This window comes from Brachyhypopomus gauderio, chromosome 2 (genome assembly GCF_052324685.1).
Source record: "Brachyhypopomus gauderio isolate BG-103 chromosome 2, BGAUD_0.2, whole genome shotgun sequence".
NCBI lineage: Eukaryota > Metazoa > Chordata > Actinopteri > Gymnotiformes > Hypopomidae > Brachyhypopomus > Brachyhypopomus gauderio.
This window is the reverse complement of record NC_135212.1, coordinates 9,619,790-9,644,520: the sequence shown is the minus strand read 5'-3', so window position 1 is coordinate 9,644,520 and position 24,731 is coordinate 9,619,790. Positions and strand designations below refer to the sequence as shown.

The 24,731-nt window shown below is 44.3% G+C and overlaps 2 protein-coding genes across 9 annotated transcripts in view; one reads left to right on the top strand and one right to left on the bottom strand.

The window, feature by feature from the left end:
- The window catches only part of LOC143487016 (uncharacterized), a 105,888-nt gene extending 94,659 nt beyond the window's left edge, over positions 1-11,229 (bottom strand). The window contains exon 1 of one of the 2 annotated variants that reach the window (XR_013123872.1): positions 10,704-11,229. The gene's annotated coding sequence lies outside the window, so the exon portion shown is untranslated. The remainder of the gene's footprint in view (positions 1-10,703) is intronic. The other variant, XR_013123870.1, reaches the window with a different exon arrangement.
- A 1,364-nt stretch (positions 11,230-12,593) lies between these two features.
- Positions 12,594-24,731, top strand: part of topaz1 (testis and ovary specific TOPAZ 1) — a 27,837-nt gene continuing 15,699 nt past the window's right edge. For 2 of the 7 annotated variants that reach the window (XM_076986287.1, XM_076986286.1), the window contains exons 1-7: positions 20,324-20,815; positions 21,161-23,501; positions 23,592-23,656; positions 23,864-23,955; positions 24,160-24,271; positions 24,501-24,553; positions 24,670-24,731. The exon at positions 24,670-24,731 is cut by the window's right edge and continues 43 nt beyond it. In XM_076986287.1, coding sequence (XP_076842402.1) covers positions 20,668-20,815; positions 21,161-23,501; positions 23,592-23,656; positions 23,864-23,955; positions 24,160-24,271; positions 24,501-24,553; positions 24,670-24,731 — 2,873 coding nt within the window. In that variant the 5' untranslated portion in view covers positions 20,324-20,667. Of the gene's footprint in view, positions 12,660-12,960; positions 12,987-13,109; positions 13,230-19,612; positions 20,304-20,323; positions 20,816-21,160; positions 23,502-23,591; positions 23,657-23,863; positions 23,956-24,159; positions 24,272-24,500; positions 24,554-24,669 lie in introns of those variants that run through there. The other 5 variants (XM_076986288.1, XM_076986310.1, XM_076986300.1 and 2 more) reach the window with 5 other exon arrangements.

Sequence of the window (24,731 nt, the reverse complement as noted above, 5' to 3'; positions counted from 1 at the left end):
ATTCACATTCATTGAGCAATCAACTGAAGATCAGTATATTTATTTTACTCATTTAATTTCTGATTACTTCAATAGTAATTCAGTTGCTTTAATTTGTGTGGCATCCTACTGATTTCCCCTGTACTGCGGAAGTATTAGGATAATTATTTAGCACAGTTATCAGACTTCACTGTCTTTGTATAACTTCACTGTTGTAGTCTTTGGTCCAGTGTTCTAGTGTTTAGTTTCAGAGACCGTAATCACCTTTTACACAATTCTTTTACCCCAGTTTCAATTTGGCTTGCCTATCTAGGTATTACCCTTTTACCTGCCCACACTTGCCAGACACAGGATAGCGGCACATTAACTAAGCCAGATTGTACTGAAGCTGACTTGATTTTGTCCCTTTTTTTTGAGCTAGTCCATAAGTACATTTAGACTAACCATGGCTTTTCTAAAGCAGAATACTTGTCCATCTCTGGTTGTTCAGCTCCTTCAGATGCTTGAACAAGGTAGAAAGGAAGTTGACAAACCTCTAAAGGACTCCTTTGAGGAGACCCCTACCATTCCAGATGTAGTTTTTAAAATGTTCCTTCTATGTCAGCAGCAGGCTCGCTTAGAAGTAGAGGCACTACGCAAGGAAAATAAACTCCTCAAACAGGATACTGCTAAGCTCAGTTCTGAGGTTGAGAGCCTTCGCCACAACCTCCAACTGACCACTCATGCGCTGAATGACGTGCTCACCGTAAGTGAACGTCACACGGGCTTAACAGAAACTGCCCGCCTCCAAAGGGAGAGTGAGCTTGCCCGTGCGAGAGCGCAAGATTTCCTTGCAACTAGATCTGGCACCTCTAGACCTTCTTTATTAGTTACAGTAGAAAGCCAATATAGTCAGCACTCCACAGGTGATGATACACCTGTCGTACATCCTAAGGCCCCGGCTCCAGTCCCCACGAGTCTTAGGTTAGATGCAACTAGTTCTTCCTCAGAGTATCCATATGATACTACTGACGGTTCAGCTTCTGAAGCTCAAAGTGAAGCCTCTGTGGAGAATCACCCTCCAAGAGCAGATGCCCTGTCTGCATCCTCTTGCTACGAGTCAGCAGAGCCCTCTTACTCGTCCCTAGCTTCTGCCCCCTTACTCTTGAGTAACAAAAAGAGTAATACTAATCCTGCTATGTCTTTTGGCCCTCCTTATTCTCTGCATGATGTCCAGACCAGGGACATCCCGTCAGGTACAGCAGCTAGGAAGCCTTACTTAAAAGCTGAGCATCATTCCACTGACCCACGCACAGGCTGGCACAGTGATGTACATGTTCCAGCTTCTTCCTCAAGGAGAAATGCAGGTATTTCTCAACTTGAGATGCGCAAAGGCTCGCTGTTGCCCCCTATGGACAGAGACCAGGAAGGTAGAAAGCATGCTGGTGACCATTATCCTCTGCATGATGTCCAGACCAGGGACATCTCATTAGGTGCCACAGTTAGGAAGCCTTGTATGAACGCTGAGCATCATTCCACTGACCCACGCACAGGCTGGCACAGTGACGTACATGCTCCAGCTATAGGCCCTTTTACATTTACATTTACATTTATGGCATTTAGCAGACGCTCTTATCCAGAGCAACTTACAAAAGTGCTATGTAGTTGCTTGGAATCTCCAAGGTAGAATAGATAGTCCTGAACACAAGGTACTCTAAGCTGGAAAAACCACTAGACGAAAGTCAAATGATACCCAACAATTATACCTGAATATACACATCCCCTGAGGAAAAAGACAGTAAACAATTCCTATAACCCAATTATGCACAATACCTGAATTAAGAGACGATAAAGTACAATAGACAAAGCATAATTATGCAAAGTGCACTTGAAAGAGGTGGGTCTTCAGTCGGCGTCTGAAGACAGCAAGTGACTCCGATGTTCGGACACACAAGGGAAGTTCATTCCACCACCTTGGAGCCAGGACAGAGAAAAGTCTGGATGCTTGTCTCCCATGTGTCCTGGATGATGGAGGGTCAAGACGAGACATACTTGAGGCGCGGAGGGCTCTAGGTATGCATCTGGGTTTTACCATGGCCATCAAGTAAGGAGGAGCTGGACCATTCTTTGCTTTGTAGGCCAGCACCAGGGTTTTATATTTGATGCGGGCAGCTACCGGAAGCCAGTGGAGGGAGGACAGCAAGGGAGTGACATGGCTGAACTTGGGAAGGTTGAAGACCAACCGAGCTGCAGCGTTCTGGATCAGTTGCAGGGGTTTGATGGCATGCATTGGAAGACCAGCCAGTAGGGAGTTGCAGTAGTCCAGTCTTGAGATAACAAGGGACTGGACAAGGACCTGAGTGGCCTCCCTAGAGAGAAATGGCCGAATCCTCCGAATGTTGTGAAGGGCGAATCTGCATGATCGTGTTGTGTTAGCAACGTGGGCCGTGAAGGAGAGTTGATTGTCGACAACTACACCAAGGCTACGCGCTTCCATGGATGGAGTGATCACGGTGTTCTCGAATGAGATAGAAAGATCACGATGAGGACTGGCTCTTGCAGGGATGTACAGCATCTCTGTCTTGCTTGGGTTAAGCTTTAGGTGGTGAGCTGCCATCCAAGAGGCAATGTCTTTCAGACATGCAGAGATTTGAGCTGAAACCTGTGTGTCAGAGGGTGGGAAGGAAAAGAAGAGCTTGGTGTCATCCGCATAACAGTGATAAGAGAAGCCATGTGCAGAGATTGACTCACCCAGAGAGCGGGTATAAACTTCCGCATTTTTTCTTCCGGAAGCTCTCGTTGCAGGGTAAAGTTACTTCCGTTACACATTAAACAATGGCAGAGTCCAATAACAAGAGCTTTTGCAGTGCACCAGGGTGCTCGATCTCGAAGCAAAAACAGTCGTATCTCAGTTTCTACGGTTTTCCGGCTGACGACGAGCAGAAAAAAAATGGGTTTGTGCAATTAGGAGGGATGAAGGGGAAAACTTTGTGATACGGAGCATCTTTGTGTGTAGCCAGCATTTCACTGCTGCAGACTACATAGCAGGAAGCTCGCGGCTAAAAGTTGGTGCTGTTCCCTGTTACTGTTCCCAGTACTGTTACTGTCCCCGGTACTGTTACTGTTCCCAGTACTGTTACTGTCCCCAGTACTGTTATGGCGCATTTCCACTAGGGCCTGCTTGGCGCGGTACGGTTCGGTACGGGTCGATTCGCAACGGAACGGTACGGTCGCGTTGTGTTTCCATTACAATGGTGAACCACCCCAATGTGGGTGGAGTCGCTGTTGGCGCGCGGGTTGTAGTGTCGTGACATCATTTGTATACGACCACAACACCGGTCGACGCCCCTTAACACATAGCATTATTGTATCTTATTTATCTTTATCTTCATTATTGTATGTGGTTGCTCTAATTATTGATAATAATTTGGTATTACTCAAACAGGCTGAACACACCCTGCATAAAAAGCATCAGTCATACAATCAAATGAAATCAAACTTTATTATGAAATATAGATATTTAAAGTACAACATATGTAAATAATATAGTTATAGTTTAAAAAAGTGCAAAAAGCAAATATATACGTATAGCTTTATATGAAATAAATATTTATAGTACTACAAGCAACATTTTGTGTGCTTTTACTGGCGTCTGTCTCGCATGGTGTTCACAAGTTCGCCAAGCACCCCGAGGAAAGCCCGGTTGAAGGAAACATTTTCCGCCAACTCCGCTCGCCTCGTCAGTGGAAGGGGAATCTTGAACGTAAAAAATAACAAATATTAAACACAAGCATTCCCGTGAAAGCAACAACAATATAGCGTAACTGCACAAAATGTGTAGCACGTCATCGCTGCTCGTGCTGTGTTTATGGCTACAGCTAACTAGCAACTAGCAAGGCTAAGAGCTAGCTATTGTACAGTAGTGACTGTGGTGGTAACATTAACTACAAACACAGCTCTAAATTCCTGCGTTTACAATAGATGCGTTCATATTACGTTCATATTACATCTTTTACGAGCCTAGTAGTAAAACTGTGAAATCACAATACACTCACCATTCTCCGTGGCCTCCAGCACCGACAATGTCCAGCACGTTTTCTCTTCCGTTACTGGCTGGCCGGTGACCGTATATGACATCCATTTGCTGGAACCATTTCCAGTCTTTGCGGTTTGCTCCGCTGCGTCCGTTATGGTCCTTCACCGCCCGGTAATCGCGTTAAGCTTTTTTAGCTTGGACCAACCGGCACTGCTGAATGGACCGCTGGTAGCCATGAGTGGCCATTAGCGCGGAAACCTCGCTAAAAACCTTTACATTTCTAGTGGCCCCGTCCAGTTCGCCCTGGATTTTTTGATCGCTGATTATTAGCAGAAAGGTTTGTACCTCGGCGTTTGACCAGGGAACAGACTTCGCTCCTTGGGTTTTAAAAATGGCTGAGGAGTCCATAGCATAGCGGAGGAGTCGCTCTCCTGACGCAACCTGTGACGACACTCCCTGGCCAGTCAGTGTCATGCTGTTCCTCCACGTCACAGAACTGTACCGCTTCGGAACGGTTAGAACCTCGAGCGAGTCGGTACGAAAAAAGTACCCAAAGGGGCCGGCTCACAGGGGCCTGGTACTAATGGAAACACTCACAAACCGTCGCGAATCGAACCGTACCGCGCCAAGCAGGCCCTAGTGGAAATGCGCCATTACTGTTCCCAGTACTGTTACTGTTCCCAGCCGGTTTCAGTGGAACAGCTGCTGTCCGCGTTTGAAAGATCAAGCTCTCGGCTGGGAGTACACGTACGTCCGCTAGCATCTAGCTGTTACCCGCTAGCATCTAGCCCCGGTTCGCTAGCTTCTAGCTCCGGTTCGCTAGCTTCTAGCCCCGGTCCGATAGCATCTAGCTCCGGTTCGCTAGCTTTTAGCTCCGGTTCGCTAGCTTTTAGCTCCGGTTCGCTAGCTTCTAGCCGTCATCCGATAGCTTCTAGCCCCGGTTCGCTAGCTTCTAGCCGTGATCCGATAGCTTCTAGCCCCGATCCGATAGCTTCTAGCCGTGATCCGATAGCTTCTAGCCGTGATCCGATAGCTTCTAGCCGTGATCCGATAGCTTCTAGCCCCGATCCGATAGCTTCTAGCCCCGGTTCGCTAGCTTCTAGCTCCGATCCGATAGCTTCTAGCCGTCATCCGATAGCTTCTAGCCCCGGTTCGCTAGCTTCTAGCCCCGATCCGATAGCTTCTAGCCGTGATCCGATAGCTTCTAGCCGTGATCCGATAGCTTCTAGCCATGATCCGATAGCTTCTAGCCGTGATCCGATAGCTTCTAGCCGTGATCCGATAGCATCTAGCTAGAAAAGAGCAAGCTCTCGGCTGGCAGTACACCACGAACATCTACTAGTCGAGAGTTTGCTCTTTCAAATGCGGACAGCAACTGTTCCACTGAAACGGCTCTGAAACTAGTTGTGATCCGCTAGCATCCAGCTCTGCTCGGTAGCATCCAGCTCTGACCATCACTTTGCTGTTGACTATATTGGACACTGAATAAACAATAACACGTAATAACTTGGTGTGTGTCATGAACTTTATTGATACTGATGTAAACCAAACTATCAAGAGCTGACGTCCCTTGGCTTGCTAAAGCTGGGCGTACACTGTACGATATTTTAAATCATGTGCTCAGCTCCATCTCAAACTACGACTAAATCGCAGGGAGAGTCGGCTCGTGGAGCTGCTTCAACAGTGCGATACTGTCACGAGGAGCGATTTGAATTTCAAACATGTTTGATATTCTTGCGACGCTGCGATTTCTGATCGGGAGTTGGTCTGAGGTGTGAATCGCTCCTCGTTTACCTGTGTAAACTATACGATGCACGACACACGATTGAGCCGAAACTCGGCCCGATCGAAAAATAGTCGCATGAGTGAAAAATCGGCTGAAAATGGGCCAAAAATCGCACAGTGTACGCCCAGCTTAACCTAGCTAGATATTGTTAACTAAAGCTGTCAGTATCATTTGTAATATTATAATATATATCATAATAATATAGACTGTTTTACCACTCCATACGATGACTAATGGAACCAGCTATACCTTAAATAATAGTTAGTTACCTAGCTAGTGCTAGCTGGTGATAGCTTACCCTGGTATAAGTGAATAAATTATTCTACAAACAATTTGTAGCCTCTATTTAACTTGGAACCGTTCGTTGTTGAATGTTCTCCAACGATACTGGAAACGTATTTAAAATTCAGTCTCGGCAGCGACGACAGGGATGAAGTAAACACACGCTCCATGCTGAGGTGAATTGACAACAACTATCTTCTGCGAGTACCGGAACTTGTTTTACCCGGCGGTGACGTATTTCCGTTTTGTTGTGAAAAGGGAGGAGGGTACGGCTCGAGAAAAGAGACCACCTCCCCGTGGCTGCGTGTGCGTGGCTGCCTGGCCATGGCACAAACGCGTTCCTGATCTCGCGCATGCTCGTTCGTGTGCAAAACGATGGCCGACGCCAGCGTTTAGTGTAAGTTAAAATACCTCGTTTTTGTAGACAAACGAATCTTACATTCTAGTCTTGTATTGGCAGTGTATATGTTCATAAAGTTACTTTATGGAGAGGAAAACATTTAAGAATAGCCTGTTAAGTTCTCTGCATTGTAAACTTCGCATGGGAACAATGAACAATGCTTGACAAATTGGGAATACCAATCAACTGTAAATTGAACAGTGTTTAAAGAGGGGAAGCCATGCGGCTTTTGCAAAAATAAAGTTCTAAATGGAAATATTTTGTTTGTGTGTTTTCATGTATTTCTACCTGAATTTTATCTGCAAAACATTAAGTTTAATGTGCATTGAAGTTTTCAAATCCTTTGCAAACATCCTTATAATGCCATATAGGATGTTTCGTAAATACAAAGAGTGAAGGTATAACTAGTATATGTAGTTATTTATGTAGAAACGGTACATTTGCATTTATTACTTTTATTTAGAAATTCCTATCACGCGAGACTATAACGGAACTTCACCAGCGCGGTGCAGCCAGGATGAGAGAGCCATGGTGAGAGAGTCTCCCAGTCTCGCGCCGTATACTATTGGGAAAAGGGCCTATTTCCTCAAGAGGAAATGCAGAAATTTCCCAACTTGAGATGCACAAAGGCTCACTGTTGCCCCCTATAGACACAGAGCAGGACGGCAGAAGGCATGCTGATGTACACCACTGGCAGAACGTACAGACAAGGGACGTCTCACCAGGTAGAGCAGATAACAGGCCTTACTTAAACGCTGAGCATCATTCCACTGACCCACGCACAAGCTGGCACAGTGACGTACATGCTACAGCTTTTTCCTCAAGGAGAAATACAGATATTTCCCAACTTGAGATGCATAAAGGCTCATTACTGCCACCTAGGCACAGAGAGACAGGAGGCAGTAGGCATCCTATTGACCAAGAGTTACACCACTTGGATAGTGAAGGTCCACCTTCCTATTCTAATAGACATGTCCTTGAACATTTCCCTCGGTTAAAGTTACTAGATTCACTAGCCAAGGACATGGAGCTATTCGACCCAGCAAGGTCAAACTACCATGTTGAAGACTACCTCAAAGAAATTGAGTGTAGCCTCTCGGACTTGCCTTATGCAACAGAACGAGAGAAAGTGAAGCTAATTTGGAAAACCACCTCTAGATCAGTTCGCACATTCATAGAATCACAGCCGTTTTCCATTAGGGACAGTTACACTCAGCTATGCAAAGCCCTCGCTGAGGAGTATTCCCCTTATTTTGACGAAGCGTCAGCATTCATGTCAGCCATTAAAATTAAGCACAAGCGTTCAGAGCATCCCAGGGATTACTTTAATCGCTTGAAACACACATTTTTCCAGGGAAGAAATGGACCCGGTCTCACAGAAGACCGAACCTTCAAATCCCTATTTTTGCACAATCTCCACCCTTGTGTGAGAACCCATGTCTCACTTTTAGCACGCCAAGGTGACCTGTCAATGCGTGAGATCAGAAAGACCACGCAGACAGTTTGGGAGACTGTTGTGCAGCCCAGTATGCTTGAAGGAGACTCCCAAGAGCTCCAAGATCCTCCCTATGCTTTCCCTGTAGATTCAGACACTGTTCTTTCTGCAGGCCCCTCTCACTACTCTCGTCACAGGGACAGAGCCAAGAGGTGGAAAGAGAGGCAGAACCAGTGGAAGGGGGGACAGCCATAGATAAGGGTCAGTTAGTGGACCTCCAGTCTGAGCCAGGAGGAGGCAGAACTGACTTTATACGAAGTTACATGTAAACATTCAGCCTGTAAGCATGTAGCTATTTTTCTAGATCTCTAACCCTTTAAAGGGAGATGTTCCTGGCATCATCTCCGCTCACATGTCTGCATTCTCAATGCAATAGGTTCTTTACTAAGGGGGGTGTACCCGGCGTTACCTCCTAACTTCTACATTTTACCCCTCACACAGATCTTATTCTCCCCTCTACCAGTATAGCAAGTGTGAGATACTTTAGCAACACTGTTTGGCAGCCCAGCTTTGTCTTAACAAGACTTGTGAAACCGTTTGCCATATTAATGTTTTCCCAAATGCGTACAGAATATAGGTAAGCACATCTGCTACCACTGTGGTGCAAACTTGGCAAATAAGTCTGGCATAAGTTGCATAACACTATTCCTCAGAACCTAGAGATGTTGGTTGTTTTTGCATGATGACAGCTCCTGATGCTCAAGTCTACACTTGGCAATAGCAGCATTAGAAATGTATTTTGGTTGTTTAAATACTTCACTGTCACAAGATAGGATGAGGCATTACACCTCAGTTAAACCCCCATTTACATTTGACAATTACCTTTAGATCCCACAAGGAACCACACTCTAACTAGACATTAACCCAAATGTCCGTCGTGGTCCAACGAGATCCTTCACTTTAAAACATTGTTAGGTTTGTTCCAGCCAACAGACAAACACCAACTTGTGCGAACACACCTTTCTCCATGCCTGATGTACTTCCTCTCCTCCATCAAAGGCATTTAACCCTGCATGTGACCTTGATTTCTTTGTATAAAGCCAAGTGAAATCTAAGCCATGCATTAGTATCCTTTCATTGTTTTTCTTGATTTGGTTAACCTTAGTTACTGTTCAAGAACTGCCCAGTAGTGAACTTGTTGCCCAGATGTGTGTCTACAGCAGGGGTAATCAATTAAATCTTTCCGCGGTCCATTTTTGGCAGATAGCTCAGACCTTAGGTCCGGGTCCGCGGTGGCGAACGAAAGTTGTTGAGCGGGGGGGCGAACGTAACACTCAAATGGGTGGTGAACGTAACACTCGTCTAAAAATAAATTCTCCGGTTTAAAATATAGTCTCCCGTTAAAAAATTTTTGGCATTTGGGTCCGTATCCAGTTAATCAGGAATGTGATTGGGTCCGGACAGGACGGCGTTCGGGTCCGGATCCGGACCGCGGTCCGCCATTTGGTGATACCTGGTCTACAGCATCTCCCAGCCATCTCATGGATCATGCTATGAGCGGGATGGACAACTGACTCATGGAATTGATCACCTCCCACACCACACGGACTGAAACAAAGGCGATCAACTCCCTGTCGTTAAACCGTGAACGAGACTCGCATTCCTGGACGATTCCCCAGCACACCTGGACGACGCTGTTTAATCAACGAGGAGCCTGCGGTGGAAATTCCCTCCTAATTCCAGGAGAATTCAGGGAGGACGACAAAACCCCAAATCCTCAACACGTGAGACTCTTACCGCTGGGCATAGTTTATCAAAGGGCAAAGTTACTTAAACTGTAAAGTTAACCAAGCTTTCTGTTAATACATTCTGAATGTGCTTAACTTTATTTTCATAATCCTCATTGATTTGTACACACAAAGTCCATGTTTTCATTTATCTAATTAATGAACAACTTGTAGTCTTCCCCATTTTCAGACACACCACATTAATTTTTAGTTATTAAGCCAGCTCCATTACCCTTTGTTCTGACCACGTTGGAATAAACCAGCTGAGCTCATTAACATAGTCGCGCTGCCCTACTGTTTAAAGTCGGCGCCATTTTAGTTGCTTTGTTCTCCATAGGCGAACTGAGACTACAACCCCCGCCTCCTCACACGCGCACAAGCGCGCGCACACTACTCTCCTCCCCTTTTTACACACACACACACACACACACACACACACACACACTAGATACCCAGTCTTCACTGTTAATATACTGATACCTGTTGATGCTGTTTGTGTTTTAGAATAGTTGGTTTTAAATAAATGTATCATTTATTTTCACCAAATTGTCTGTGTTGATGTCATTCAAAAGTGGTTGTTGCCAAAACCTCCAAAGAATTCATTGTTAAATCCTTCAGATACCAAACCATTCATTACCTTTAGTTGATAACTAAACTTGTGGTTCTGGTATAATTAGAATATGAGACTGATTCTAAAATTAATGAGACTGATTAATAATTAAGGTAAAACAAATTATATCTACTTTAAATGAGTAGTAGGTGAAACCCCTACACCTATGACAAACTGCCCTCACGCTGACCTCTCCTGTCACCTTGTTTTTCATTGACACTGTGCAGGGGGGAAGATGAATAAAAATACAATTTAAACAATATGCTTCTTACACAGCAGCTTCATAGTTAGCTAGCTAAAACAAACATCTCAATAGTAAGTAATAGCTTCTGGTCTGTCAAGGTAAATTTATTGATACAATCACTAATGTTAACATGGATACGAGGAAGCGTTTGCTAACCATACTTACTCTCATAGTTGTCTATAGCTGCCGATGTACATTTTAAGCCCTTTCTCGCGTTTGCTGGAAGGAGCAGTACACGACTTCTTCACAAGCCGATCAACGTCATTTACGGTCAGACGAGGTAAGTCTTGTAGACAGCGAGAGTAAAGCAGAGCCATGGTGAACTTCACCGTGGTCAGTCTGGAGCCTGTACCTGCCAGCTCAGCCTGGAACTCCGGGTTGGTCGCGATCACCTTCACTCTGACCATGATGAGACTGCTGGGGGTACAGCCCGCCCGGTGAACATCGGTGCTGCGGAAATATTCCGAAAATATTGCCCTGTGTGTCCCTGGTCTGTGACGGTAATGGCACAACGCTGCTGCTCCACTCACACTCTTCCTTGTACGGCCCTGACGACGTCCCTAGAGCTTTATTTAAAAAGATTGGTGGTATGGATTTTTTCCTACTGTGTGATTTTGAGATAAGTAAGATTCCTGTTAAGTTATCTCAATTCCACGCACTACTGGAAAATTATTTTCTCTCACAACTTTTCACCTCATGGATCCTTATTGTGGAATAATAGAACAATACTGGTCAACAGGAAATCTGTTTTTAAAGCTGATTGATATGAGAAGGTTGTTTTGTTTGTAACTGATTTGATGGATGCCAGTGGTTGTCTGTTGAACCACAGAGATTTTATGGACAAATATAATTTGGTTTGTAATCGTAAAGTTTATTTGAAAATGTGTAAAGCTATTCCAGATGCTCTAGTCTGTCTCATACAAAACACCCTTCTGTATTCTAAAGTCTGTTCAACCCTTCCTAATTTGGTAATAAGTACTTGCAGACGGTTTAAATTCGAAGTGGAAGGTTGCTCCTTTTGTGATGGTCCAGGTGAATCCTTAGAACATCTGTTCTTCACTTGCCCCATCACTAAACATTTTTGGAGTGACATGAAGAATTTACTGTCATTAAAACTTGAGAACATACCGGACTTTAATGTTAACCATGTGTTGTAATTTTTCAACGCTCTTGATCACAAAACATCTGATTTGGTGAATGTTGTTTTCTTGCTTGCCAAATACCACATACACTGCTGTAAATGGAGACGCTCAGTCCCATGCTTTGCCAGCTTCCTAGTTGATTTTAAGCGGTACTTCTCATTAAAATGTGTAAGGTCTGAGTATGCAAAAAAAGTGGCTCTTGATGTTTCTACATTTCTTTTGTTTTAGTTATCTGCTCCTTTTTCTTGTTTTTTTTTTCTTGGCCCCCTATCCCTATTTTTCTTGACATTTTTGTTCTTTTTTTTCTCCTACCTCTACGAGCGGTGTGTATTTACCTGTTATTCTTCAATAAAAAAATTTAAAAATAATTTTAAAAAGGCCCTGACGACGTCACACACGCCGACCAATCAGAACCCGAGACGTCCGACGTGTCACGGGGGAAATACCTGAAAGTGTGAGCAAGATGTCGCAAATGACAACAAAAGTGAAACAAGAATGTCGTATATAAAACAGGACGGGCTGGTTTTTGTAAGAACAAAGTCTCCAACTCCGAAAAACATGACAGACCTAATTTAACATAACCGTGACATACGAGAATGTTATTGTTTTAAACGGGATGCAATCGGTCTAGTATATGTTAAAAATAATAATAATTGTATAATAAATCATCAGTAAAAATTAAAAACAACAGCAAGTACAAACAAATGGATAAACATAACGACTAATGAATAATAAAGAAATGTAGAATGTACAATGTAGAAATGTGTGTGCGGGCAGTACGGTAAAACAGCTGGAAAAGTGAACTAAAATATGAAACGGTGAAATGAGTAAATAAACTGGTGGACTTTGGCGCCTCCGTGTGGATGTTTTTGTACTACTCTTGGCGCGAGACGGCAGAAATGTTTTCATTTAATTAACAGAATTAACGGATAATTTACGTTACCGTTGACGTTTGAGAAGATGCAGGTTACTAATGATGGTAGGTTCACAGATAAAAACTGCTTTTATCTAAACCATGGAGCACTATAGTCAGTTTACTACAAGAAAGTTTTAATAGTCGAGTGACTGTAGCTTTACGCCTGATTAATATTAAACTATTTCAGACAGCAGACAAAGACCTGATATGGGTGTGCAGGTGCTCAGATAGCTGTCATACCTGTGACAGGGGTCTCAGCTACAGAATAGTGTTTTATTTTTTGTGGCTATAAATGGGAAACAATAATTTGATCTCAAATAAATGAGTTCATCACTCTGGTTATTTGTTTTTGTTTATTTGGTAGGAGAAGATGCCAAGAATTACCTGAATGTAAGTTCATCCAACCATGGCCAGACCAGGTTATTGGGCTCACACAACTCCATACCATTAATTTAAAGTTCAGACTGTTTTGTTTATTATGAACAGAAAACACCCACCTCACTTGTCTTCCAGTATTATGATGAATTGCCTCAGAGGCACAAGATGGTTTTTGAGATCTCCATCTACATTGAGACCGTACTCTTCTGTCTTGTGTTGCTGTATGGTTTTCTCCATTTACCCTACTGTGAGACAGTAAGTCCACAAAACTCACCTGTCAGTGAACCAGTAAAGACGGTATAGATGACTGTAGTGAATCTGTACCTCAGTAATATAATTACAGGTGACTGTCTGTCAGTCAAGTCATTAAAGATGACTGTCTCTGATTTTGCATTATGCATTGCATTGTGAAGTATTAAAAGAACATCAGTCGGTTTTGAAGATTGCGGGAGGCTGGACTCCTACAGCGTGTGACTGGCATCCTTCAGGACTCTGATGTGTAGGGAGTCATCAGGACAGCCCTGTCAAACAAGACAAACATTCGGGAATAATTTTCCTGTAGCAGAACTATGTAGTGGGAATTTAGCAAAGACCAGAACTACAATAAGAGTTAATAAACCACATATATATAGGGCTTTGAGGTAGTTCTGCTGGGCTCATTTTGCAGCAGTACCTCAAGGCTGGTCCATACCTCTTCTCTTTCTCCTTTGGGTAGGTGTTTTAAGAAACAGTTTCCAAATTAGACTATGATAGGTAATTCTCAATATAACAACTATTCCCTATGTGTGTGTGCGTGTGTTGGGGTTGGGGGGGTTGGGGGTTACCTGCATGGTTCTAGCTTCTTCAGTTTGTCCCACTCAGATGCAGTAAACATGACTAGCTTGTGCTTCTGACGGCTCAGAGTAGCCTTGATAGCCTCCTGATTCTTCAGCAGATGAGAAATCATAGCAAGCGTCCTGAATCAGATGCTCTGTCTGCTGCCCAACTTGTTTTGCTGCTGGTGGAGCTCCTCTGTGTTCACAGGGCTGTGTTTAAAATGCCCCACTATTTTACGACACTTTGCCAATACATCACAGAATCCCTTGTCAGCAAGAAAACAATGATGCTTCTCTGTAACATGTGAGCAATACAAGGCATATGCTCATATGGTAGGGTGACCATATTTTTGTTTGGGAAAACCAGGACACGGGGGGGGGGGGGGGGGGGGGGGGTGGCGAACGTAAGTTGTCGAGCGAGGGGGGGGGGAGGGGTGGCGAACGTAAGACGTCGAGGGGGGGGGGGGTGTGGCGAACGTAAGTTGTTGGTTCTCCGCCAGTTGAGTATGATGAGGCTCAACTGATGAGGCTCAGGGATTCCGTGTCATACAGCGCCGTGCTCAGGGTATGGAGTGATTTTTGTTTCAATAGTTTCACAGAAGCAAAAGTAAATCCAAGAGCAGAAAGTAAATGTTATGAATGCAAAACAGAAAAATATATATCAAAAGTATATTTTTTAAATATAATTGGTTATTTGAAACTTATTTTCGTTTGCATTTTGACAAGTTTTTGGTTCCATTATTTTTGTTTTTTTTGGATTTTCCCAGTAAGGTCTTTTGCTTCTGGAATCTCTCTTTGCTTCTGCTTCGTTTTTTGCTTCTGACTTTTGGAACACATTTCACGTGTGGGAGGGGCTTAGATGAAGACGTTCCTCTGCCATCTCCATTGGTCACTTATTCCGGAGCTCTGAAACCGCCTCTGGGACCAAGCCACGCCCACCCCACCAGCTTCCCAGCGTTTTCAAACATGGCGGAACGTGGGGGTTCTGTTTCACAGCAGCATGTAAACCGAGTTTTACCATTAAAGTTTATACAAAGGTATAATTAATTGCTAAATGGTCTGTAAATATTGCAAATGTACACTTTATAATAACTACATTAAGCATGAAGGTTAATATTTAGCACACTTCATCAGCGTGAGCTTTTTAAAATAAAAAAAAAATCTGTTTTGAAGTTGAAAAGGGTGACCAACGCGAATCGTGTAGATCCGAGGACGGGGGGGATGGGGGGGTAAATATATTATATATATATATATATATATATATATATATATATATATATATATATATATATATATATATATATATCAGTGGGGAACCGTCAGGGCCCTCTACGCCCTCTCAGAGGGCCTAAAATATTCTTAAAGCATTATATATATAATTATCCAATTTTATTTTATCTACTTACAGTTTGACATTCGACATTTAAACAATTACAAAAATATAAGCAAATAAAATATTCACCCGTGTCTATTCAATCTGTGTTGGAAGGTGAGGGGTTGAGTGGAAGCCTGTGAGCCTGTGTCTCCCCCTATCAGGACTGTGATGCCCGCTGTTCGTTTACAGAGGGCCTGGCAGTTATAATTCAGCGCAATACCAGTTTCAAATGACAGCAAAATTGACCAATCATATCTTCTCTCTTAGTGGGCGGGCTTAACTGTATGATAATTTCCGCCCGCTGTGGCGACGCTAGCTGTCGTTAGCACCATCGCTAGCTAGTTTCGATTCATCCCTTTGACGTCCTCGTGCGCGTTGTTTACATATTCCGCTTCCGAGAACCACGGAGCTGTGAACCTTATTTTGTTTGGAAACTTATTTTACTTAAGATGTTATCTAGTACAGATATTATTGTTTATTGCGTTTTTAAAGCTGTACTGTCGTCTCAGTTTTTCTTTATTTAGTTTATTAAGAAAGGAAAAAAAAAATTTCGGGGGGGAGGGGGGGGTAGCGGGCCCAGGTTTAAAGGTCACGGTTCGCTACTGATATATATATATATATATATATATATATATATATATATATATATATATATATATATATATATATATATATATATATATATATATATATATATATTACATTCACAGCACGCCTTTCGCTCTTGGCCACGCCTCTTTCCCCGCCCCCACACAGAGGGTAAAACCGGAGCAAAGAAATGAGAGAAGCGCAAAAAAAAATTATGAACGTAAAATGCGAGACGCAAAGAAAAGCAGTGACGCGCAAACAAAAGAAAGAAACGCAAAAGGGAGAAAGTATTGCAAAAAAAAAGCAGCAACATAAAATGTGAAACGCAAAGAAAAGAAAGAAACACAAAAGAGGGAAAGTATTGCAGAAACAAATTAGGAACGTAAAATGCAAAATGCTAATCTTATATTTGCGATATTATTTTTTTTTCATCACCATTAAAGACCCTAATTTGACTCCATAGAGGAACGCCTTCATCTAAGCCCCTCCCACACGTGAAATGTGTTCCAAAAGTCAGAAGCAAAAAACGAAGCAGAAGCAAAGAGAGATTCCAGAAGCAAAAGACCTTACTGGGAAAATCCAAAAAAACAAAAATAATGGAACCAAAAACTTGTCAAAATGCAAACAAAAATAAGTTTCAAATAACCAATTATATTTAAAAAATATACTTTTGATATATATTTTTCTGTTTTGCATTCATAACATTTACTTTCTGCTCTTGGATTTACTTTTGCTTTTGTGGAACTATTGAAACAAAAATCACTCCATATCAGGGTCCTAGTGCCTGTAGAATTAATGGCCCGATTAACGTAATTTAAAAACCAGGACATTTCCACAGTTTTAAAAAATATCCCGGGAAATACGGACGTTTGGTCACCCTATCATATGGAAGTCTTTTCGATGCAGCAAGCATGTATCGAGCGCCGTCTGTGCTGACAGTTGTGATCTTCTGTTGAACTTGCCATGCCTCCGCCACAGACAAAAACTGATCTGCACAAGCATCTGCAGAGTGTCTGGTGTCCGTTTTTCGCATGGTCAACACAAATGACGTTAGTTTCCACTCACTGTCAATAAAGTGTGCGGTCACACCGAGGTAATTGTGATTGCTAACTGACATCCAGTGATCTCCAGTCAGCGCAATATACTGGGCTCCCGCAACTACGTCTAATTTTGATATCTTTTCTGTGTCGTAAAGTTGATGAATTTTAGACACAATTGTGCTCCTCGACGGCGTCTTACAAACTGTGTCAGAAGAGGCTGTTTGTAAAACCTCGACTAACCCTCGGTCCTCTACCATCGAAACTGGTCTACAGTCCATAGCAATCCATTTTGCAATTGAGTTTGTAAGTCGGTCACTGGTAGACTTACTTAGTCTGCGCGAAAAGGCCAATTCTCCACTGCACTCTCTGCAGAGCATCTACAACCACAGAGTCCGAAGGAAAGCTGCCGCCATCATCAAAGTCCCCACCCATCCCCAGCACGCACTGTTCAAACCTCTGCCCTCAGGCCGGAGGTACAGGAGCATGATGTGCAAGACCTCCAGATTATCAGAGTTCCAGATAATCCAGATAATCAGAGTTCTGAATCAGAAAAGACTCTTCACACTTCAGACTGTCCAGACATGAGTACAGAGTACAGAAGTGTGATGTGTAATTCCAATGATAAAGAACTCTTTCCTCAGGAATAACTCCCACCTTACTGCTCCATATTTACACCCTACTGTCACTTTACTGTATCACATGTCTACAATCGCACTAGTGCACTTTACAACACTATCCATATCACTGTACTTTTTTTTCACTGTAATCTATTCTCTGGTGTAAATTTAAGATCCTCTACTGTAGTAGCTTATATTTATGATTACATTATTATTTCATTTAGTGTATATTTCCTGTGGCATTCTTAGCGAGGAGCAAAGTAAGATTTTCATTGTATCTAAGGAAACCTGTTTTATCTGTGCATATGACAATAAACACTTTGAACACTTGAACACTTGATCCAGTGTGGCTTGGCGAGGTTGGCTGCTAGCACTAGCAGCATGCGCTGTGTGCTGGCTTCTACGACCGGTTTCACGGATATGCTTTGCGTTGAGGTGATATTTCAGGCTTGAAGCACACTGGTGGGAAAATTCCTTGTTACAGAACCGGCAGAGCACTGTGCTTCTATTCAAAGTTCCGTCTGGATATTTTTTAAAAGTAAATGCGCCATTAAGGGGGCCAAGTAGTGCAGTTTCGTTTGCCTCCATCATGTTGTAGTGACCGAAAAAGCTAAAGATGCACCGGGTCAAAGGTCACCAAGGACTGTGATTAATCAGCATAAATTTTTTTTTACACTTCATTTTTTCTTTAATTAATTAATCAAAATGAACGTGTTAATTTGACAGCCCTAATATATATATGTATATATATATATATATATATATATATATATATATATATATATATATATATATATATATATATGTGTGTGTGTGTGTGTGTGTGTGTGTGTGGGGCATGTGCGTATATATATATATATATATATATATATATATATATATATTGCTGTCTATGAATCTATGCATGCGTTAGTGTGAACTGTGTCACGGAGGGATCACATGATGAGTTAGACCCTCAGCAGTGTCAGTGTGCAACTGGCGTCTCTCTCTTGACTTGTCACTCGTGGGATACAAACGGAGATATAATTAATGTGGCATTAGTATGGACAAGGCTTTTCCAGTTCGTGACTACTTGTATTGATAAGTGACACAGCGGCTGTATGTTTTCGTAGTCCGGCCCGGATTTTCTGGGACAAGTTGTTTTTTTTCTGATCTCCGCTGCATACCGTCAGCCCGGATCAGCTGGCCCGGTCCAACAGCAGGTTTGCCTGACTGGAACGGGGGAGAGGTAATAGGGATCGTTAAACAGCAGCGTGACTACGGGCCGGGGCCGCAGTGCAATGGCTCCTCCACGGGCCAAGTTAAACCACTGGTGGCCGGCAGCCCGGCGGCCCACTAACCCATCTGCCCACCGGGGAAATCCCCGGTAGTAAAGTATGCCAGTCCGCCCCTGGACTTGATGTATACTTAGCTATTCACTGATTTCAGGGTTGCCAACTCTCACGCATTGAGCGTGAGACACACGCATTTGACTGTCTTCACACGCTCTCACGCCACACTTCCGATTCCTCACGCCGAAAAAAATAAATCCCCCCCCCCCCCCCCCCCCCCTCGTCAACAACTTACACTTGTCACCCCCCTCCAGGTGCAGATCTCACTCCAAGTGATCTTAAAAAGTTGGCAACCCTGAGAAAGTGTGCAATAATTGTCTAAACAAAAATAGGCAATCATGGGATAGGACATCATGAATCATGGGACGGTGTGCCGCAATCGTATACTTCAAAATGGCGCCCGACTCAGTAAGCCATCCGGGAACTTTTCGCATACTGTTTAATTAAGGCCTACTGTGTATTCAGACACACTTCCCTTTATCTCATACTGCTTTGGCGTACTGAATAGGAGGGAAATATTGCCTTTCGGACAGAGCCACACATTAGTCCGGTGCCACGCACACAGGAAGTGTACGATATATATGTAATGTCACAGTAAAAAAAAGAAACGAAAGTGGCCAGTATATAATTTACATGCATTTATATGTCTGAGTAGTATTTAATCTCTGGATAATTTGATGAGGGCGGTGAGGCCAGCGCCCCCTATTGCCTAGACGCCACTGGTGCAGCAACAACCAACAGAAATATTTATTCTACCTCCGGATCACGTGGGACGCCAGCGTCACGGAGGTCGCGCGGCTCCACCGCGCCAGATTGGAAGCGCGAGCCTTTAGGTTTAGCGGCACAGGTGCGTGGATGAAAACCATGTGGTCGTGTAATAGACGGTTTCACCGCGATATTTTAGAGGAAATAGAGAACAAACGCAATACGCGTCACACGCCATTTATTATTATTATTTTGTTACTGTGCTAGTTGTTTGTTTTTGGCAAAGTAAAGAATTATAAAGGTGGCCTGCTGTACCGTGACTGCACAAATACGGCACGAGCAAACCAGTCCCTCGTTTATATTCGGTGTTGCAATGTGCCGGTAACTAGATCGCGCTAACGATACTGGTTCATTGGCTTACAAAATTAACTTGACTTCACAATCGCTTTAACTTGCTTGTAAACCTGGAGCTCTGAAAGCTATAATGGTGTTTCCAACCTAAATCACTACAGTTACAGCTGGTGTGGGTGGTTCGTGGTGGATATTGGAGCGTTAGATAGTTTGACAAGGCAATGCAACCCCCAAACACACTCCCTCGGATTAAACTAAACCGAAATGCATTCAGAATCGAAAATAATTCGCTGCCCAAACGACGTCGGGTCGGACTTGCCAGTAGCTCGTCAGTGTCCGATTTGACCGATCCGGTCATTAACGTGAGTCTCCCAGTGCCCCCAGTACGGGCGGACCAGTCTCGTCCGGCACCCAGTCCGGGTCAGGACGGCGCGAACTTTAACGAGCCTTGGCAAAAAAAACCCAAGGATCCCGGAGAAAAGACGCACCTGACAGGGTACGACAAAGGTATCCAACGATAGTGAAATGTGTTTTAATGAAGGGAGAATCGAGTGTATTCGGGGTTTTAGACGAAAAAGCGTTGAAAAGACAGCTGCCCTTTACGTTTCGCCTTTAGTTTTCCTGATAAAATGGCAGAACACGCCGAAAAGTACCGTGAGACACGCTCAAACTTGGACGGGTTAGTAACGCGTTGTCGTGTTACGTAAATCGTGATGTTTCCGTCGTGCCTGAAATCGGTGCGACGCCACGTGGTGGGTGAGTGGACCGACACCGGGTGAAGACCTGGCAGACGGCTGAGAAACGTCGAATAATTCGTAGAGAAGAGTCGTGTGATATTACAGCGAGACGTGTGTCTGTTAGTCATGATGGCATGAGAAATCCTGACGGTAAAAAATGCCTTCAAAACAGAAATGAGGGGCTCGACGCGAAAAAGATACGATCGCTGCTGAAGCTCGTTTGTGGAGAAGCTACTCGTCGGTCTTTGAGAATATCTCGAACGACCAAACTTAGAGCACAAAGTAAGACCGTATTTTGTTGTAAAGTTTGAACAGATGTCCTTGACGTGCAGTGATGAATCAGTAGTATGTATATATGCTCAATATTCATTGTTTTGGAATTTTGAAGTCACAGAATCTGCAAATAACAGCTAGAGCTTATGAATTGAATGTTTTCTCATCATTTAGACCCAGTGTCCTAGGGCTAGATTAAGTCTAGACTAAAAAATACTGTCCAGTAGCAATTAATCACTGGCATTGCAGTTTAATTCACAATTATTTATAGTCCATGTTGTCCAGGAAACCCGGTGAACTGGTTGCTATGGTTTTTCATCCTCTTCTCAATACCTCTGTTGTCTCTTATTACAGATTTTAATAGGAACACTGAGCAGAAGAGACCCTTAGTTTATGTGATGAGATTTGGTGCAGGCAGAGACGTGAGACGACCTGTGAAAAACTCGTGCTGTGCCTTGTGTGGCGACGTGAAGTACACCCCACCCACCGGTAAACTGGCCGATGTTCAGAAGCCCAGATCCCTTCAACAGGTCCTGTCAGGAGGGCATGGGGGCTCCAGAGTTCAACCTGTTGTGCAAGCTCAGCAGAAAGCCAGGCTGACCATCTGGCTTGGCCGGTACCCTAAGGTCAAACTGTGTGATGTAGCACGGGTGTTTGACGTGACCTCACGTGACTTCTCTTGCGTTTTGCCATTGGTGCCACAACAAAAGAGGAAGCGTAAACGGGTGCACTGTTTTAAGAGAGAATTCTGGTCCCTGATGCGCTCGTCTTCCCGTGGTGACGGGGATCGTGGGAAGTGGATCGCCAGCCAACGGTGGGAGGTGTGTACTCCAAACAATAGCTGTGCTTCTCTCTCATCAGGTGAGCAGCGTTCGGGCGCTAACGGTGGCAAGTGCCCCCTGGGTGTAGAGGACAGTCTACAGGGCTGTGCCAGGACGTCGGGTAATTATGTAGCATGGACTCCGGACTCCAAGAGCATGAAGCCAGCCACTGGTGAAGAGCTGGCGTGTTTTCCATCCTGCCATGGAAGGGTGGAACATTGTGGTGATCCTGGCGAGGCAGGGGGAGACACGTCAGGTCTGCAGGACACAGCTGCTCCTGCCTGCCTTGTGCCCCCTATGTTGCTCCGACGTGTCAATCCCTGCTGTGATTTCGGCTCTTCCCGGTGTTCCCAAGGGGCCGAGTCATTGGACTTGGATGGAGAGACCGGAGAGCAGCTCGGTGGTCCTGAGAGTGCCGTCGAGAACTGGGCTGCGGACAGGGATGCGTACGCTCTCGACCCGTTCTCTTGTCAGAGAACCCGCGCCTACGTGATGTTGCCTCACTATTCCTGTTCCCGCACTTACGTGTCCTGGCCCTTCCCCAGGCATGGGCCACCCAGTGAAATGAAGTCCTCCGTCCACGCTGGCCCTCGCTGGCTCGAGAGCCGGGTGGCCTCACCTAGCGGAGAGGTTGGTGTCGGAGGTGGTGCACTCTGCTGCCTCAGCTCCACCTCTGAGCATACAGTTGAAAAGAAGAACGCCAAGAGCAAACTTTGCAACCTTCTTAGTTTGGCCCACAGCAGACCAAGGAACCTGCTTGACATGGAGACAGACCTTCTTGGAGTGGCTCCAAAAGCTCTAGAGAATTGCCAGATAAATCCAAGCAAATCTATCGAGTCAGACTATAGAACGTTGGATTCCAGCAGGTGCTCCTCTATTGTACCTGCACCTTCTGTAGGGACAGAACAAGTTCATGCTTCTCAGGTTAAACCACCTAGTCCTGGACCTGTAGAAACACACGCGTCTAGTGCTGGGGACGATTGTTCCCTTAAAGTCACCAGCGATCAAAAGGATATCTCTTGTTTGCCATCTGTTAAACAGCATGACGGTCCTGTCATGGGACCTGACGAGGCAGAGGTGGTTCTTCCCCAGGATCCAAGCAGCACCCATAAAACGAAGTCTGTTGTACTAAGGAGTTACACCACCACTACAACTCCAACTTCCTCCTTACATACGCGTCTTAAGTGCGGTGCATATGAGGCAGAGCCAACAGTTTCCCATCCTTCATCTCCCGTTCTAGACTTTAATTTTAATCTAAAAACTCCCCAAACTCATCTTGAATGCCCAAAGGAGAATATGCAGACCTCCTCTACCACTATGGAACACTCCAAGGTTGAACCACAGCACCCCTCCTTGGTGATGGTACATTCCAGCATTAATGCTACTGTTACAAATAAAGCTGTATCCAAATTCACTCCTTTGCACTCCAGAACTGCTGAGCCATACGTTTCTCCTTCTCACTCCAGAGGAAGAAGAAGCTATACCAGCCTGACAAGCAATGACTCCTCCTCTTCCTCTAGTGAGGATGACAGTGGTAGCCTGTCTCCTGGCCCTGTTGAGAGTGACCCAGATTACCTGTTGCAGCAAGATGAAATGTGTGAGATCAATAAGGCTAAACAAGGCACATCCCCAGAGTGCTCTGTGGTCGCTGGCGGTGAAATGGATGTTTTGCGAGCATATGCAGAGGACGCCATTGTGCTGGACGTGATTCAAGATGACCCAGAGCTCTTTGGGGTTGTCACAATGGGAACAGAGGGACATCCAAGCCCTAAAACTGACGACACAGCAGTGGAGAGGAGACCAACGGTGCAGCCTCTGAAGACATCTCCAGCCAGAAAGCCTCGCAGGATTGTCTGGACCACAGAGACAGAAAGGTGTGTACATACACACATGTGTTTTCAGTAGCACCAGTACAGTTTAACTGTTTACAGTACAGGTAAATGGCTTTTTTTTATCTTGTAAAGTTCCAGGAAAGTTGTCTTGAATGGTGGTGATGCCAAGGTGGAAAATCCAGAAGCCTTTTGCACAGGTTTGTTCTCACAAAACTTGCATTTATTTAGAAACATATGAGAGCCATTAAAAACACTGACAATGTGTACATGTATCAACATTGGTACAAACTTTGTAAAATCTGTCCGCCACAGTACAGTGTTTGTCCTGGGTGAGGCTTTAGTGTGAGTCGGAGAGATTTGGAAGTGGATGTAAATGGCCTGAAAGTCTTTGCTCTTTGACACAGAGGCGGCGACCGGTGTGACACTGGGCTCCAGGAGCCGACTGACTCCCACCAGGAACTGGCCCCCACTGAATGCCGTAGCCCTGCCTGAGCAGGTCTGTGCTGGGCCCAGCCCTGGCTTCACAAAGCTTTACAAAAAAAAAACAGACTAATTATTGATGTTAAAGACATTTGTTTACTCTTTTGCTGAGGAAGGAACAAGAGTTATTCTTGAGAAGTTCTCTCATGCTTCTGCAGTCAACTTTTTGAGAAATGAGAAATGCTAGTATATTGATGCCTGTCCTACTGTGTACCTTCAGATTGAAGTGGACTGTAATAACAACATGGATAAGATGGACGTGGATGTGAATGTTAATAACATGGACAACCACACCGGAGCCACACACCTAGTGATGGAGACGAGCAGCAGTGGTGGGTTGTGTCCCTGTGTCCTGCCGTCCCCAAGAACATGAGCACAGAGACATTAGTGTAAAGTTAGCTTTCACTGTTCATCCTTTCACTTTACGTAGCCCTATAGGTTCAGTAGTAATAAGACTAGTGTGATCTCTGGCTTTTTCATTGGCGTTACTACTTGCTTACTTTCTGAGACATTCTACGGGCTTTTTAAAATAACGTCACCTCTGTAATGCTTTCTGTGCAGCTCTTTCCGTGGCCGGAAAAGACACCAGTGTCCTGAGACCATCACTCACCTCTGTAAGGATCCAGCGAAGAGAAAATGACTACGACAACGCGTAAAAAGGAGTTTTGACTTGTTTCTTTGTTGCTCACAATTGTTTGTTCTTTCTCGCACACACACTCGCTCTCTCCAGAATCCCCATCAAGCCATGTATTGTTGGTATTACTTCAGTGACACTCACTCGTGTCTGTGGAC